Below are 14,518 nucleotides of genomic sequence, written 5' to 3' on the forward strand. Positions count from 1 at the left end.
AGGAGGTATAATTAATCACACGGAGAAGCGTGTGTGATTAGTTAATTACAATTAGTTATCTCACGACGGGGACGCGACGGTGTTGGGCGGTCGACGGCTTCGAGTTAATTAACTTAGTTATTACAAGATATCACAAAGCAAATGTATAACATTATTTTCATGGAAATATTTCGTTTTAATTTGATATTTTAGCATCTATATTTTCATTTAATATTTCGGATTAAATATCTCAAGCATATTCATATCAGATGTTAAAGTGAAGGTTATGAAATTTAGTAAAGTTCTTAGGCGAGGTACACACTCGAATATGTAGAGTATATTAGTAGTAGTATTTACTATTACAGAAATATTACTTATTTTGCTTATAAAATATTTCTTTATGGAAATCAGACTGAAACAAATGATACGAACTTGAATATAGAGCATCCGATACAGCAGTGCCACCTTTTTTATATCCATTAGTGAAGTTCACAACTTCGGGCTGTTCATAGTGTAGAAAAAAACAATAGATTTTTTCATAAAGTTATACTTTTGAGAAAAGCATAATATAATTGACATGAAAACAGCGTCAAAGTATAATCTGTTTAAAAACAATATATTCATTCAAATGAATTTACAATCGTCGAAGATAGATATATAAACACAATAGGTGACGAACCCCCTAATTTTCTACTCTTATTTCAACCCTTACAGTTGGATTGTTTTCTTTGTGGGTCTACCCTCAACCTATGTTTCATTCAATCAAAATACACTTTATACAAATATTTACTTATTCGTCATACAAAGGGTTTTAATGTAAGGTTTCATCCGACTCGGATTTTACCGAAACGGACCGGCAAGAAATCCAGTAGTGACTCTTTTTCATCAATATAGAAAATACGCACATAATAATAATATATAAAATCTTGTACAGTATAATATTTTTATCTTAACTTTTTGCTAAACAAATATTATAATAGGTTCACAATTGGCTAAGCTATCGAGGAATATATACACAAAAAAAAAAAAAAATTGATAGCGAAATCAAAAGCGAGAAGCCTTTTGAAATCAGCTAAAATAATATAACATGGCCGTATTATGAGGATTTATTGTTAGCTTAGCCCCAAAAACCACGTTAATGTTTAATAATTAATAGCAGAAATGTCAGAATTTGATTAATAATTAGATTTTGAGCGGAACAGCTTAGCATAGTGATAATAGAGTAACCATAGATTCCCTACTGTCGGACAAAAGGTACAAATCAAATTCCTTGATTGTCAAATTGAACATCACCAATAAGTGTAAGATTCTTGTTTCCATATGGAAAGGCGTTGCTTCACTGCAGTTTAGTGGAAACAAGTTTATAAAATTTCATCCGTCACGTGCAGATTTCGTGCAGGTCTTTAAATTGACTTTAAGTTATCTGTGATCACCGCTAAAGATTCATGTATTCTTTCTATTCAGTCATCGAGATTTTGGTAAGCGTGATTCTGTTTATATAATAAAATATTAATCAAGTATATATTATATCAGATTATATTGTGCATGAATTGAACATATCATGTCCAGTTCTAAAATGTAGATTTTATATCACAGTACGGTACAGTACAGATTTTATGTAACAGTCCTATTGCTGGGCTAAGTCATTCTTTCCCTTTGAAGAAAAGCTTTGGATCTAATTCCATTACGCTGCTCCAATGCACGTTGGTGGACACAAATGTGGCAGAATTTTATGTTTGTGTTGATGTATTTTAATCGGTGACCTGTATTTCTTTGTAAAAATATATTTCTACATTTAACAATTGTTAAATTAGTGACTTTTACTTGTATCCATTAAATAGTGTAGGTATTCTTTGATATTTGCAATATAATTTGTATTCAATACAGAAAGGATCTGTTATTTAAATATGCTGAGATTTATATTCGAATAAAAGTATTCTTAAGAAACAATTCGCTACAATAGAATCGGAAAACAATTAGCCTTTGAGAAATAATGACGGTGAATTGTTAAATCGTGAGCGAATCGAGTAACAAGTTGCCAACGACGTGTAGCGCTCCAACTTTATAACCCGTTAATAAAACACAATTTCATGCAGGCGCTTTTCATATTATACGTATATCTCACACGTGTATATATAAACTTTTGATTCTTATTGTCTTAAGTATAAAGACTATAATGCTACGAAATATTTGTTCACCGATTCCGCCCACCGTACGTAACGCAGTATTTTATGTCTATACCCGAGATTTAGGATCGGGGGTCGTATGCCATAATAAAGTTATAAATTGTTTCAATTTAAATTTAATTTGACAGCTAACGCTAAACGGTGAATTGCTCGGGTGATATTTTGATTAAAGTACGCCAGATTAGCGATACTTAATTAAGTGGAATTTAGGAAATTTGTGATATTTATTACAAAATGCACGCGCTTGCGGTTGCGCTGCGCCTGTTTTTGTTTCATTCAATAAATAACATTTATGTCATACTATTTTAGTATTTTAATTTAAATTTAAGTTCATTATCATAGATAAAATCTTTAGCGTTTGACTATTTCAATTTATTTATACTAAAATATCATGATACATTAAAAATTTCATTTTCAAAAAAATTGTATTATCTTCTTTATAAATCTGTCTAGACCCGATCGAAACCTATTCACAATTATAGATCGTTAAAAAATATTGATTTTTAGTCGATAACATATATCCGCAAAATTCGTATAATCGAGATATTTCGATATTAAATCCATGAAATTCAATGTGCGGCCACATGAAGTTCAACGGGCGGCCATATTTGACGTTTTGGGTACATTTAGAAAGTGTCCTACAAATAATAATTTCGAGCAGGCGTACAGTAGTTAGTATATTTATATTTGTTTAGTTTTATTTATTTTACACGAGCGAAGCCAAGGTTTTCATCTAATGGATTCTATATTTTTCACGCTGTCAATACCCCGCAGGCAATGATTATAAACATATCTCATGTGCTTGTAATTTTACACTTTGTCAGTATTTACTAACAGTATCTCACACTGACTCGTAGCGTCTGATGTCGGGTGTGTAACGTCTGAGTCATCTTACCCATCAAACAGGAACCCACATGTAACGATCGATTGTTATACCTAACCAAGTTTAAAGCCTTTGTCTGTTATTACAAAGGTTTGTTACGTAATGCCTTTAGGTAGTGTTGTAGGCAATGTTGAAATGAACTGAAGATAATTGTGGTACAAAATATTCGCAATAAGAAAATTAGGTACTTCTTAGCGAATTTCGGTCACGTCGCCCAATCTGGGACAAGCCTACTACGCATACCTACCAGAAAGTATAATAGCGCAGAAGAGTTTGCGCAAACGCTGATGCACTCTCCCCCTCACTTTCATTATCCGATGGGATGGCAATCCAACACGACTGGAGAGATACGGGAGTGTAACGCTGGCAAGTCCCGAACTCCTCTCTGCTATTAAAAAAAAACTTGATTGAAAAGCTTGACTTTTAATTTCCCAAGGGATACGCGGGCGACAACTAGTTTATTTTATTTATAACTAACAAAGCCAGTCAGACGTTAAGACGTCTCAAGTGTCACGGCGATTAGTTGAACGATGTAGAAATTTAAATGCTGCAGAGCCACCTAGCAGCAAGTTAAAAAGAAATGTATGTGTATACTATAGGTTGGCGGACGAAGCGGTAAGTGGTCACCACCGCCGATACATCGCCAATGCGTCACCAACCTTGGGAACTAAGATCTTATGTCCCTTGTGCCTGTAGTTATACTGGCTTGCTCACCCTTAAACCGGATCACAACAATGTCTGACGTGTGGGTGGTCACAAAATCCTACCACCAAGTACAAATCATAAAATCTTCTTCGTTAAAAAAAATAAATAAATAATACGTGCCAACTTTCATGGTAATCGGTCAAACAGTGTCAAAACGCGAATTCTATTAATAAAAATTTAGAAGGCGAGTTGAATATTTCGAAAGTTGTATCCACAATAGAAAGGTCAAAATATTGTTACTATATAAATTAATTTATATGAATCGCAATATAATGTGTTTCTGTACATTAGTGTCGATAATAATTCTTTGAGGGTAGCAGGTAACGTATAAATGCCTTTTAATTAAGAGGGCCATTGTTTCAAGATATGTTAGGTTTTAATTAAAAACGCTTTTATTAAACGTTCGTTTGTATATTATTTCCTTTCTAGGAATTATCAATCATATCATGACATTAACTTAATTTATACCAACATACGAATTAATAATAAATTGGTGAATATAAAATTAATGTAATTTCATCGTCGTCAATTATTTATTTTATATAATAATAAGTTTTTAATATAATTATATTTTAAGGTAAATATTATCATTCGTATTAAATATATGCTTACCGAGTAATATAGATACATGCGTTTATAATTAATTAGTGGTAGGGCTTTGTGCAAGCCCATCTGCATAGGTACCACCCATTCAACACATATTTTACTGTTAAACAGTATTACTGAGTATTGTTGTGTTTCCGTTCTAAGGATGAGTGATCCAGTGTAACTACGAGCACAATTCATATAAGGATTTTTTTTTGTTGTTGTTATAATGGTATAGGCGTTTATCTTCCATCTCACCTGATGGAAAGTGTAGATGAAGCCGAAGGTGTTACACGCCCATCTAAAAGAAACTGTTCACTCTACTCTTAAAGGCTCCAGAGTTCAACTTATTTATTACCTAAGGAGTGGTTATTTTTTATGCCGCCAATGTCGGGGCGATGGTCGCCATTTAGTACCATAAGTTACCATAAGTATATATTATTTCTAGAACCAATTACAATTACTTCCTTATGAAATGTGATAGTGGTTTAGTAATTGCCTACTATTAATATTGACTATTGATAGAGCTTTGTGTAAATCTTTAAGGACGCACTGTTGTGAACAAGTCGTCAATAGTAATTTATACTAGGAGATTTTATAGGCCGCTGAGGTGGCCTAATGGTTAGAAAGCGTGAATCTTAATCGATAATTGCGGGCTCAAACCCAGGCAAGCACCACGGAATTTTCATGTGTGAATTTTCATTCTTAATTTTTGTTTATAATTCATCTCCGAGGTGAAGGAAGACATCGTGAGGAAACCTGCATGCGTCTAAATTCAAAGAAATTCTGCCACATGTGTATCCACCAACCCACATTGGAACGGCGTGGTGGAATATGCTCCCAACCTTCTCCTTAAAGGGAGAGGAGGCCTTAGCCTTAATTAAAACTTTGAATTCTAAATCACCCTTCGATTGAGTAAAATTGTATTTTATATTAAAATAAAATAATGAGAATTGTTATACTTTTTATATATATTTAATGAGAAAATTAAGACTGTGTTTTTTTTTCTTTTTTTTTTTCTATGTTATAGGTGGCAAACGAGCAGGAGGCTCACCTGATGGAAAGTGACTACCACCGCCCATGGACATCTGCAGCACCGGGGGGCTTGCAGATGCGTTACCTATCCTACTAACTTTCACTATCTTTTAAGACGTATTAATACTCTACTAATATTATATTAATAATAATTTTGATCGTTGTTGATCGAGTTGGATCGGGTAATGTGAAAAGCATTAATATGTTTAGGCGAAGATGAGCTTATACCAACAAATATCTCATTTGCTCGTCTGCGTTCCAAATATAAACGAACAGGAAAAAATACGCAATTAAAACTAAAGTTTCAATAAATCATGAACGTTCTACAGGTTAACCACTTAAAACCGATTACGGTGTTCAAACGCTGATAAAGTATGTAATTGTGTTATGAATACCGTCGCAGTATTCTCTGTAGGCTAGTAACTGAATTACTCGTCGATGCTAGTTTTCGTAACGTCCGGCCAACTATTTTTATTGCCTTACTCGAAAACTGTGAATATGAAACTTTGAAGCGAAATGTGTGCTCGTTCAAATTTTGAAACTATCTTTTTAAAATTATGTATACTAACGGACATATAAATTGCAATACAAATTGACTTGCCCTTAAAGATTTTTTTTTATCTTATACAATATAATATCTGGTAGGGCTTTGTGCAAGACTGTTTGAGTAGGTACCACCCACGTATTGTATATTCTACCGCCAAACAGCAATCTCAGTATTGTGTAACTACGGGTACAAGGAACAAAACTTTTTAATTCCCAAGGTTGGTGACGCATTAGCGATGTAAGGAATGATTAATATTTCTTACAACGCCATTGTCTATGGGCAGTGGTGACCGCTTACCATGAGGTGACCGCTTACACCCATTAGCTCGTCCACCTACCTACATAATATATAAAAAAAACAATTATGTAAATACTAATTACTTACTATTTAATGATATTATAAACCTACAGTTACTGTTGTCAGTTTGTTCATAAAATAATGTTAGTAAACTATTAAAATTCCTTTAATATTGCGATCAGGATCTTGGATGTCACACAGCTTTTAAAAGTAAATTGTTTTTCTTTCTCAGTGTATTTACAAACAAACGAGAAAAGAAAATGTACAGTCATTATTTGAAAACGGTTTAAATAAGCTCGTTCGCTTTACATTTTAGCAGACTTCCATAAGAGTGAGGCTAATTATTATTGTCAATTGTATCACAATTGTGATACAATTGACAATAATAATTAGTTAATCATTATTTAAAGTCAAAATTAAAAATCTTTATTCAATACATAAGTGTAACTTTTGCTTATTGATACTCAATAATAATCTAACACTGGTTAAGAAATAAACAGATCGTACGTGAAAAGAACCGGCGAAAGAAACCCAGTGGAATATTTTGTTCTTTTAAATGTCATATTATTATTGTATTTACAATTATTGTATTCATACAATAACAATAACATATATTTTCGTTATTAAAACAGCCTTGAGATTGAGGTAAAAAATGTATATTATGTCCTATCCTATGTGGTTGATTATGAAATATATAATATTCAGGATCTAATTATTTAAGGCATACTTCGATTTTACGATCTGGTATCCGAAGTCTGGTAATCTGTCTTTAAGCATGTGTCGACTCGGTGTATTACCTTTTGAACTTCACCAGGCAACAATATACTTAGGATTTGCATGTGTGTGTGTTCTGCAATATTTTGAACGATTGTCGAAACATACCCTTATTTACTACAAGTATAAGCTTTTTGGCTAGATTACGTTAGTCACTTTCCTCTGATTGGCTCCGTCTTCTTTCAAATGTAAGTTCGGTTCTGATACTCGTATATTATTATACGACTACAAACTGTGGTATACTAAACAATTTCATCTTAACTTTATGAAAACAAATTCTTTCTAACTTTTGCGTTTATCATTTACAATTATTGTAAAGAAAACTGTCGTGATATTTAATTATAGTTGACTAACTAGGACAAAAATATATTAAAGAAATATTAAAAAAAAATAATAGTAAGATATCAAGAAACAGATAAAAAATACGATAAATAATATGAAATTTGTTAGTATTTTTTAAGATGAGTTATGTATATAGTATATCATGGTACTGTTAATATGCCAATCTATATGTATATATAGATTGGCATGTTAACAGTACCATGATATCTATGTCAACACAATATCTATTATAAGTTGAGTCTATTTACCAATAGGTGGCTCATCTAATCAGCAACGAAACAGGATAGACTTGACTAACAATGTTAATGAATCAAATCAAATTCCTTAATTAAATATAGAAGCATTCCACTTTCTTTTCGATTGTTAAATTAAAAATTACCAACTATTCGGAAAAAATACCGTGACGATCAAAGAATTGGCGAAAGTAACTCAGCGGTAGACTTATTGACACTATTTGATTGTTTACATATATTCATTCACGTGGATGAGAAGGGTCGAAGATCGGACTTAGTGGCGCGCCTTGGGGAATGCTTGTATCCAGCAGTGGACTAATACAGGCTGATTATGATCATATATTCATTACCACAAAGAAATAGCCAGGACGCTTAATTCCCAAGGTGTGCTAACCATGAACTCACTAGACGTATACAAGTGTTCCTTTTTTTTAATGGGGCAAGAGGAAACTCTTGCGAAAGTGAAAACTTTGAACGCTTTCTATAATTCTATTTAAAACAGGCGATACGAAGATTAAATTTTATTTGTAAGGCTTATTTGAAAATACTCATACACAAAGCGATTGGTCAAAGTCTCGTTAGTATCATGGTTAGTCACTTAATAAGTTTACTTATGTCAGTTAATAATAGCCAGCACCAGTATCGGGTATCAAAAGGCTCGTATAAGTAAATTACTCTCGAGTAGTTTACATCTGGCGAACATCGGTTTGGCAACGCCTCACCGTTGTTGGCGCTTTGCGCTAACGTGGTTTTTCCTTTATGGCTTGGCTATAAATACATAAATTATGACCTATTTGGTACTTTATGTGTGAAAATTAATAGTTATATGTACAAAGAAGTTCATTGTATGGCCTTTTAAAAAAAACGTTTTTATCGTAAATTATACGAAAGTTCTTTGGTGCTTTTTTATGCGTAGCTACACACAAGCACACACCAATGCATATCAATACCAAAACATATAAAAATATATCATATATGTGTAACTGTAAATATAATATAATTACGCAATTTTGTAAAAATATATCAATAATAAACTTTTTAACAGCCGATAATAAACTAATTATATTTTGACAATTTCCAATGTTTTAATGTATTTTTTTTTATTTAAACAATCTAGCCAGATAATATGTAAAAATGATCTATATATTACATATTAAATTATCAGTTATTATTGTTACCAATAAATAAAATGTATCCAAAATAGCATAATATTTTTTTTATTATTGTATCACAATACAGTTAAGTCTCCTTAAAACACGCGAAATAAACTCAGTGGAAATATTTATCTTTATAATATTTATTTTATTAGAATAATAACTATTGATACCCATAATTCTAAATGACACTTTACTTTTAAATAACACATTATCTTATATTTTGATCGAGAATTTTTTTTTTTGATGAACTAATAATATTATTAATTTTAGTGCTTCCTATCTAACTTACTATTTACAGGAATTGTTCTTAATTTTCCATTGATTCCATAAAAAAAACGACATTAAAAGTGCACAGATAATAATTAAAATTACTTGCGAAATAATAAGTCAAAGGTCACATCTCCGTAAAATTTCACGATATACTGTAATTTTACTACAAATCTATTAGTTCAATTCAATAATTGTTGCAAAAAAGGGCATTGTCAAAGTTATGTAATTATGTTAGTTATTATCACTAATTTGCTGCCCCACCATTGCCAAATTTACCTAACAAAACAGTCATATAGAATATTATATTTCACAGACTCTGTTACCTGATTACACATGATTAGTAACTCGCTTGTCGGAAATCATTAATTTATATAATACATTAACAAAATAATATAATCACAATATTACAAACTCAGCTAAGTAACGTCTATTTATATTATAAAAAAAAAACATCTTTAACATTAAGAATAAAAGGAAGATCTGATGGTATTACATTGTTGCTTATATTATTTATGCCGTTTTTTCCAAGACCTCAAGTATTTTTTCCGAGCCTTTAGTAGATTTTTGATATTAAATAAGTGTTGATTAAGTAATGGTAAGTATTCTATGTTAAACGAATAACATGATTTTATTTACACTGTAATTTAATTGGTTAATGGAAAACCATTTATAATTTAAGCATGTGATAATAATTTTTGCTATTAATTGTGTAACGTGCTTACAATTAATAAATAGGCGAAACAGGTGTTTGCGATTACGCAACTCAATTTCAGATGAAGAATTTATTCAGCGTTTATTTAGCTCATTTAGATTGCTAATTTACATTTACATGATTAATTATAGAATACGTTCATAAAAGTATATTTTTTTGTTTATTAGAATTTATATTAAAATTCTTATATAAGGTATTATCAGCATCGGAGGTGGATATATAAATAAAAAAAATACAAATCCAACAAGAAATACAAGTACTGCAAACTTCGATCCAATCCCTTGCTACTTCGAAGTACTCGCATTTTATAGCCGATCGCAGAGTGGCTGATAAAGATGTATGGAGACTCCTTAGATTATTATATAATATAAATTTTAAGTCATTTATGATGCGCTGGTAAAAAATGGGAGAGACTGAATAAAAGGGAATACTGTGCTCAAATAATCGCTAGAAGATTTCGGTAGTATACAAATTACAAAAGGCCCGACTCATTCGTCTAGCGGCTAGCTTATAAGGTTACAAATAGTCGTTATTGAAGGCGAGACAAAAAAAATGCAACTAATTCTGTTAAGAAATTCTCAATTACAGCGTGGAACCAGAAAGCTTCAGACAGTATTGTTCCCCGCCTCGGAAAACATGTTAAGCAGTTTGTCCAGTGTCTGATTTAACTTAATATTTCCTAAGTAGTTAATCTAAGTGCTGTATTATACCATTAAGACTGTTTTTTTATTATTTATAAGAAGTAGACCTTACATATCGTATTAATAAATAAATGTATAACCATTGTACTCGTAATGAACTACTTTCTTGTTACTTCTGAACACTAGATGGCATTATGCCAATCTTTAACATTTCTACATCGCGATGGCGAAATTCGGTATTTGATTACTATGTATAGTACATCGGAAAATTTCATAATTATTTTGGTTACAAGAGGCATCTCATTGTTTTAGTGTATTGCGGTATCCTTAGGGTCTAGTCAGTAGTCAGCTAATTGTTCAAATCAACCAAACGACTTTGTCTGCGCTAATACCTGTAAGCGAGTAGTAGTTTTTTGTTTTTGTTGAACGCGCTAATCTCAGAATTTAATCATCCAAATATTTTAAGTATAAATATGTAGTTATTAGGAACGGGAGCGAAGCAGTTATGTTGAACAAGACTAAAGTCGCGTGAAGCAGCTAGTTGTAAATATATATACGAGTATATATATATAAATTAATTATCTAGACGATCAGATAGTATTTATCAATAATATTCATCAATTGAAAATAATTTTAAAAGTATTTTTTTTTATTAAGTTGTGGCCAACTACACGGGGTCAACGCTCTCCCTAAGAGGTCTCAAGCGGACTGATATGGGCACGTATTGGTGTATCGCTGCGAACGGAATCCCTCCGACCAAGACCCGCCGCTACGAGGTATCTGTATATTGTAAGTATCAGAGTTATTCGTAGCAGTACTTTTTATGTGAAAATGATTTTTTATATTATTGATGATTATTATTCCCAGAATTAATTGGTGAACGTGGTTATCAAATTAAATTGAACAATTGTTTTCAGTCAAATTAATTGTGTAGATAGATGGAATAATTTAACTTGTATTTTATTTAACACAAATATTATAGTTTAGTTGTTAACGCGATGAAACGTATTCGTTGTAGGGGCGGTAAAAGTATTCTTGATTGGACCTGGAGTGCCCCGGGGCTTTAGTCCCGGATGTATTCCCCTAAATCCGACTCTGAGAAAGAACGACCATATTTATAGTACTTATTGTAATAAAATGGCAAAAAAATTATGTAAATATTATATCTAACGACTTAAAAGAAACGCGGTGTAAAATATAACTGTAACCAAATCTTAGAAAGTTTTATATTTAATTCTTTGTTACAAAAATAGTGTTTCACATTTATATTTATATCCCTTCTCTTAGATATTTTTCATATAATTCAAGCGAATTGTAAAATTTCAACTCGTTTAATTTCTTTTAAATTTTTAAGACTTTAGTTTATATAAGTTTCTGCAATAAATATATGTATTAACTAAAGTAAACTTCAAAAATTTGGCTAAAGGTTGAATTTTCAGTAGTATTTTACTCATATTTTTTATCTGTTTGCATTTAGTCGAGCCAATAGTTCGCGTTGCAAGTCTGGTTGTGTGGCGTGCTGCGGACATGCAAGTCACTCTGCAATGCTATGTGGAGGCTTCATCGAAGTCACTCACTATGTGGCAAAGAGGGAAATCGCAAACGGGTAAATGTCTAAGTTCACTCCCTACATTAATGAACCTTAAGCTATACTTGTATAACATGTCTTTGTATTTCAATGCTTGGCTTTAATTATTTATAAAGTAAAGAATGATTGAGTACGCCTAATAATAATTTCTACATGAAAAAATGGCAAAATTTAGTATAATGTTAAAAGTGTGTTATATTTATTTCATAGGTGCAAAGTTGCTGAATAGCTCGAAGTACATTATATCGGCGGATTTTCTGAACGAGTACGCGATGCGCATGAACTTGACGATAAACCGCCTCAAGAAAAATGACTTCGGAGAGTACACTTGCTCCGCATCAAATGCATACGGAAAAGCTAATGCTACCATTATACTAAAAGGTTTGTTAAAATTTCTTTATTCTTTTATCGTTTTATATAAAAAAATTCCAATATTTAACTTATACTAAATAAAAGAGTAAAACCTTTTTAGAAAAATCTAATTCAACGATTCCGTTTTCCTTCTCAACAGAAACGCCACAGAAGACGACCACAACCACAACGACGACGACGACAACGACGACCACGACAACAACTACAGAGCGCACGACAACAGCATTGGTGACAACAACGCGCCCACCGAAACGTCATTTCAAGAAGCAACAAGAATGGAACCAGAATACTATCGACATAGAATCTTCATATGGAGTCAACAACGCGTACAATTCGTACAATGTGAATGCATACGGACCGGCAAATAGTACCCATAATGAATACGCCCAACGAACCGAGAGACAGAAAGTACGGCCGTCCGGTCCGCCTCGACATTACGTCGCTTACAACAGAGGCACGTACTGTAACACGCCTGTTGTTATCATTATCGTAACTTTATTGATTGCGTAAACGAGAATTTTTTTTTTTATATATTTCTTTTCGTATTAGGTGATAAAAACATGGCTGTTGAAATTTTAGAATGTAACGTAAAGGGAGTTGTTGTAAGCGATTTAGTTACTTCCCAGTGTTGACATTGTTATGTAAATGAAATCAGTCGTTTATGATAAGTAGTAAATATCAGCTTTAAATTAAGTGTAAATTTTGACATTAAATAGAAAGGTTACATAATCAAAAATTTAGGTAATGAAATTTTATGAACATAATTTGACAAAATATCAAAATTTTCATATCAATACGATACGATTAATATGTGTATCAATCTTCAAAGAATATTTAAATTGAGCTGATTATCAAATATCTGAATCATGTAATATTTTGGAATAAATATGTAAAAAATAAATTCATGAGAGATGATTAAGGTATAACGCCTTACGTACTAAGGTTACACTAATTTTTATTCATATAAATAGTTAATAATAATTATTATAAGTCATTAGCAATATTTTTTACATGACAATATGATTATAAAGACAATAATAGAGACCAACATAAACGAGGACAAAGTATATTTGTGTAACATATATAAATGTTTGTAAAAATATCAAAATGTAATATTAAGCATCCAGTTACTAACATTTAATTTTCTTATAGTGTTTTTATTGTACAACGAAGTTCTTAAAAAAAAAAAAGAAACATCTACATCTACAATTTATTTAATATTAAATGTATTTGATCTTTTTTTTATTACATATATTAAAATTAAACGAGTAGATGACAATATTCTAGACTGATTTTCATCTTATATTTGTATAATGTTATGTAAAACATTCGTTAAATCTTAAAAATATTTCAATCTTTTAGAATAATAAAATTCGAAATTTGGATATGATACCCAATAAATTTGTCTTCCGCATAGCTATAAATGTACTTCGGCTTATGAAATGAATTGAATAATGAATGTAAGCGAATGAAGTTTCTTTTGAACTTCAAAAGTTGTAGTTATTAATTATATATAAGTGGAGGAGAAAGAATTTACTGTAGATTTAGAATAATCATTTTATTAAAAGAATAATGTTTTTATTTTAATATCATGGTTATTTTTACGATTATTTTTAACGGATTATTGCTATATTTATAATCGATTGTTCTTTAACTGCTCTATGAAATAAGCAAGGACTGTTTTTTCGCTTTTTAAGCAATGTTTAATTTTGGTATATAGGATATTAGAAATACAATTGAATTATAACAACATTTGAATATTTATAATATAACGTATGTCTATCCTAATCCTAAAAGTGTTATACTTTTTACAATTTATGTAAATTTCATTGAATATAAGATATATTATTATTACATAATGTGAAGATTTTTTATAATTTATAATTATTATATGGATTTTATTTTGTTATACACGATTAATCGATTGATTTTATTTATATAATAAATAAGGTTTTAGTATAAATATATAAAAACCAGTTGTAATAATAATCATTGGTTTTCTATACGCTGACAATAAATATAATTGTGACATATTATATGATATTAATAAGATAATTATCTTTTTTAAGTATATTTTTATTCCTCGACTTTATAATAATACATTGTAACTTGCTGAAACTTATATCTTAATTCAGTGATTATTGATAATAATAAATGTTTTATAACGACAATAATATTCGACAATCTTAGATTTAATATGTAAATATCAAGT

General features: G+C 30.9%; 1 protein-coding gene across 2 annotated transcripts in view; it reads left to right on the forward strand.

The window, feature by feature from the left end:
• Positions 1-13,387, forward strand: part of LOC125067226 (lachesin-like) — a 78,455-nt gene extending 65,068 nt beyond the window's left edge. For both annotated transcript variants that reach the window (XM_047675694.1, XM_047675695.1), the window contains 4 exons: positions 11,004-11,135; positions 11,824-11,952; positions 12,145-12,315; positions 12,446-13,387. In XM_047675694.1, the coding sequence (XP_047531650.1) occupies positions 11,004-11,135; positions 11,824-11,952; positions 12,145-12,315; positions 12,446-12,816 (803 nt within the window). In that variant the 3' untranslated portion in view covers positions 12,817-13,387. The remainder of the gene's footprint in view (positions 1-11,003; positions 11,136-11,823; positions 11,953-12,144; positions 12,316-12,445) is intronic.
• The last annotated feature ends 1,131 nt before the right edge of the window (positions 13,388-14,518 follow it).

The sequence above is a fragment of the Vanessa atalanta genome, chromosome 11, assembly GCF_905147765.1.
Source record: "Vanessa atalanta chromosome 11, ilVanAtal1.2, whole genome shotgun sequence".
Taxonomy (NCBI): domain Eukaryota; kingdom Metazoa; phylum Arthropoda; class Insecta; order Lepidoptera; family Nymphalidae; genus Vanessa; species Vanessa atalanta.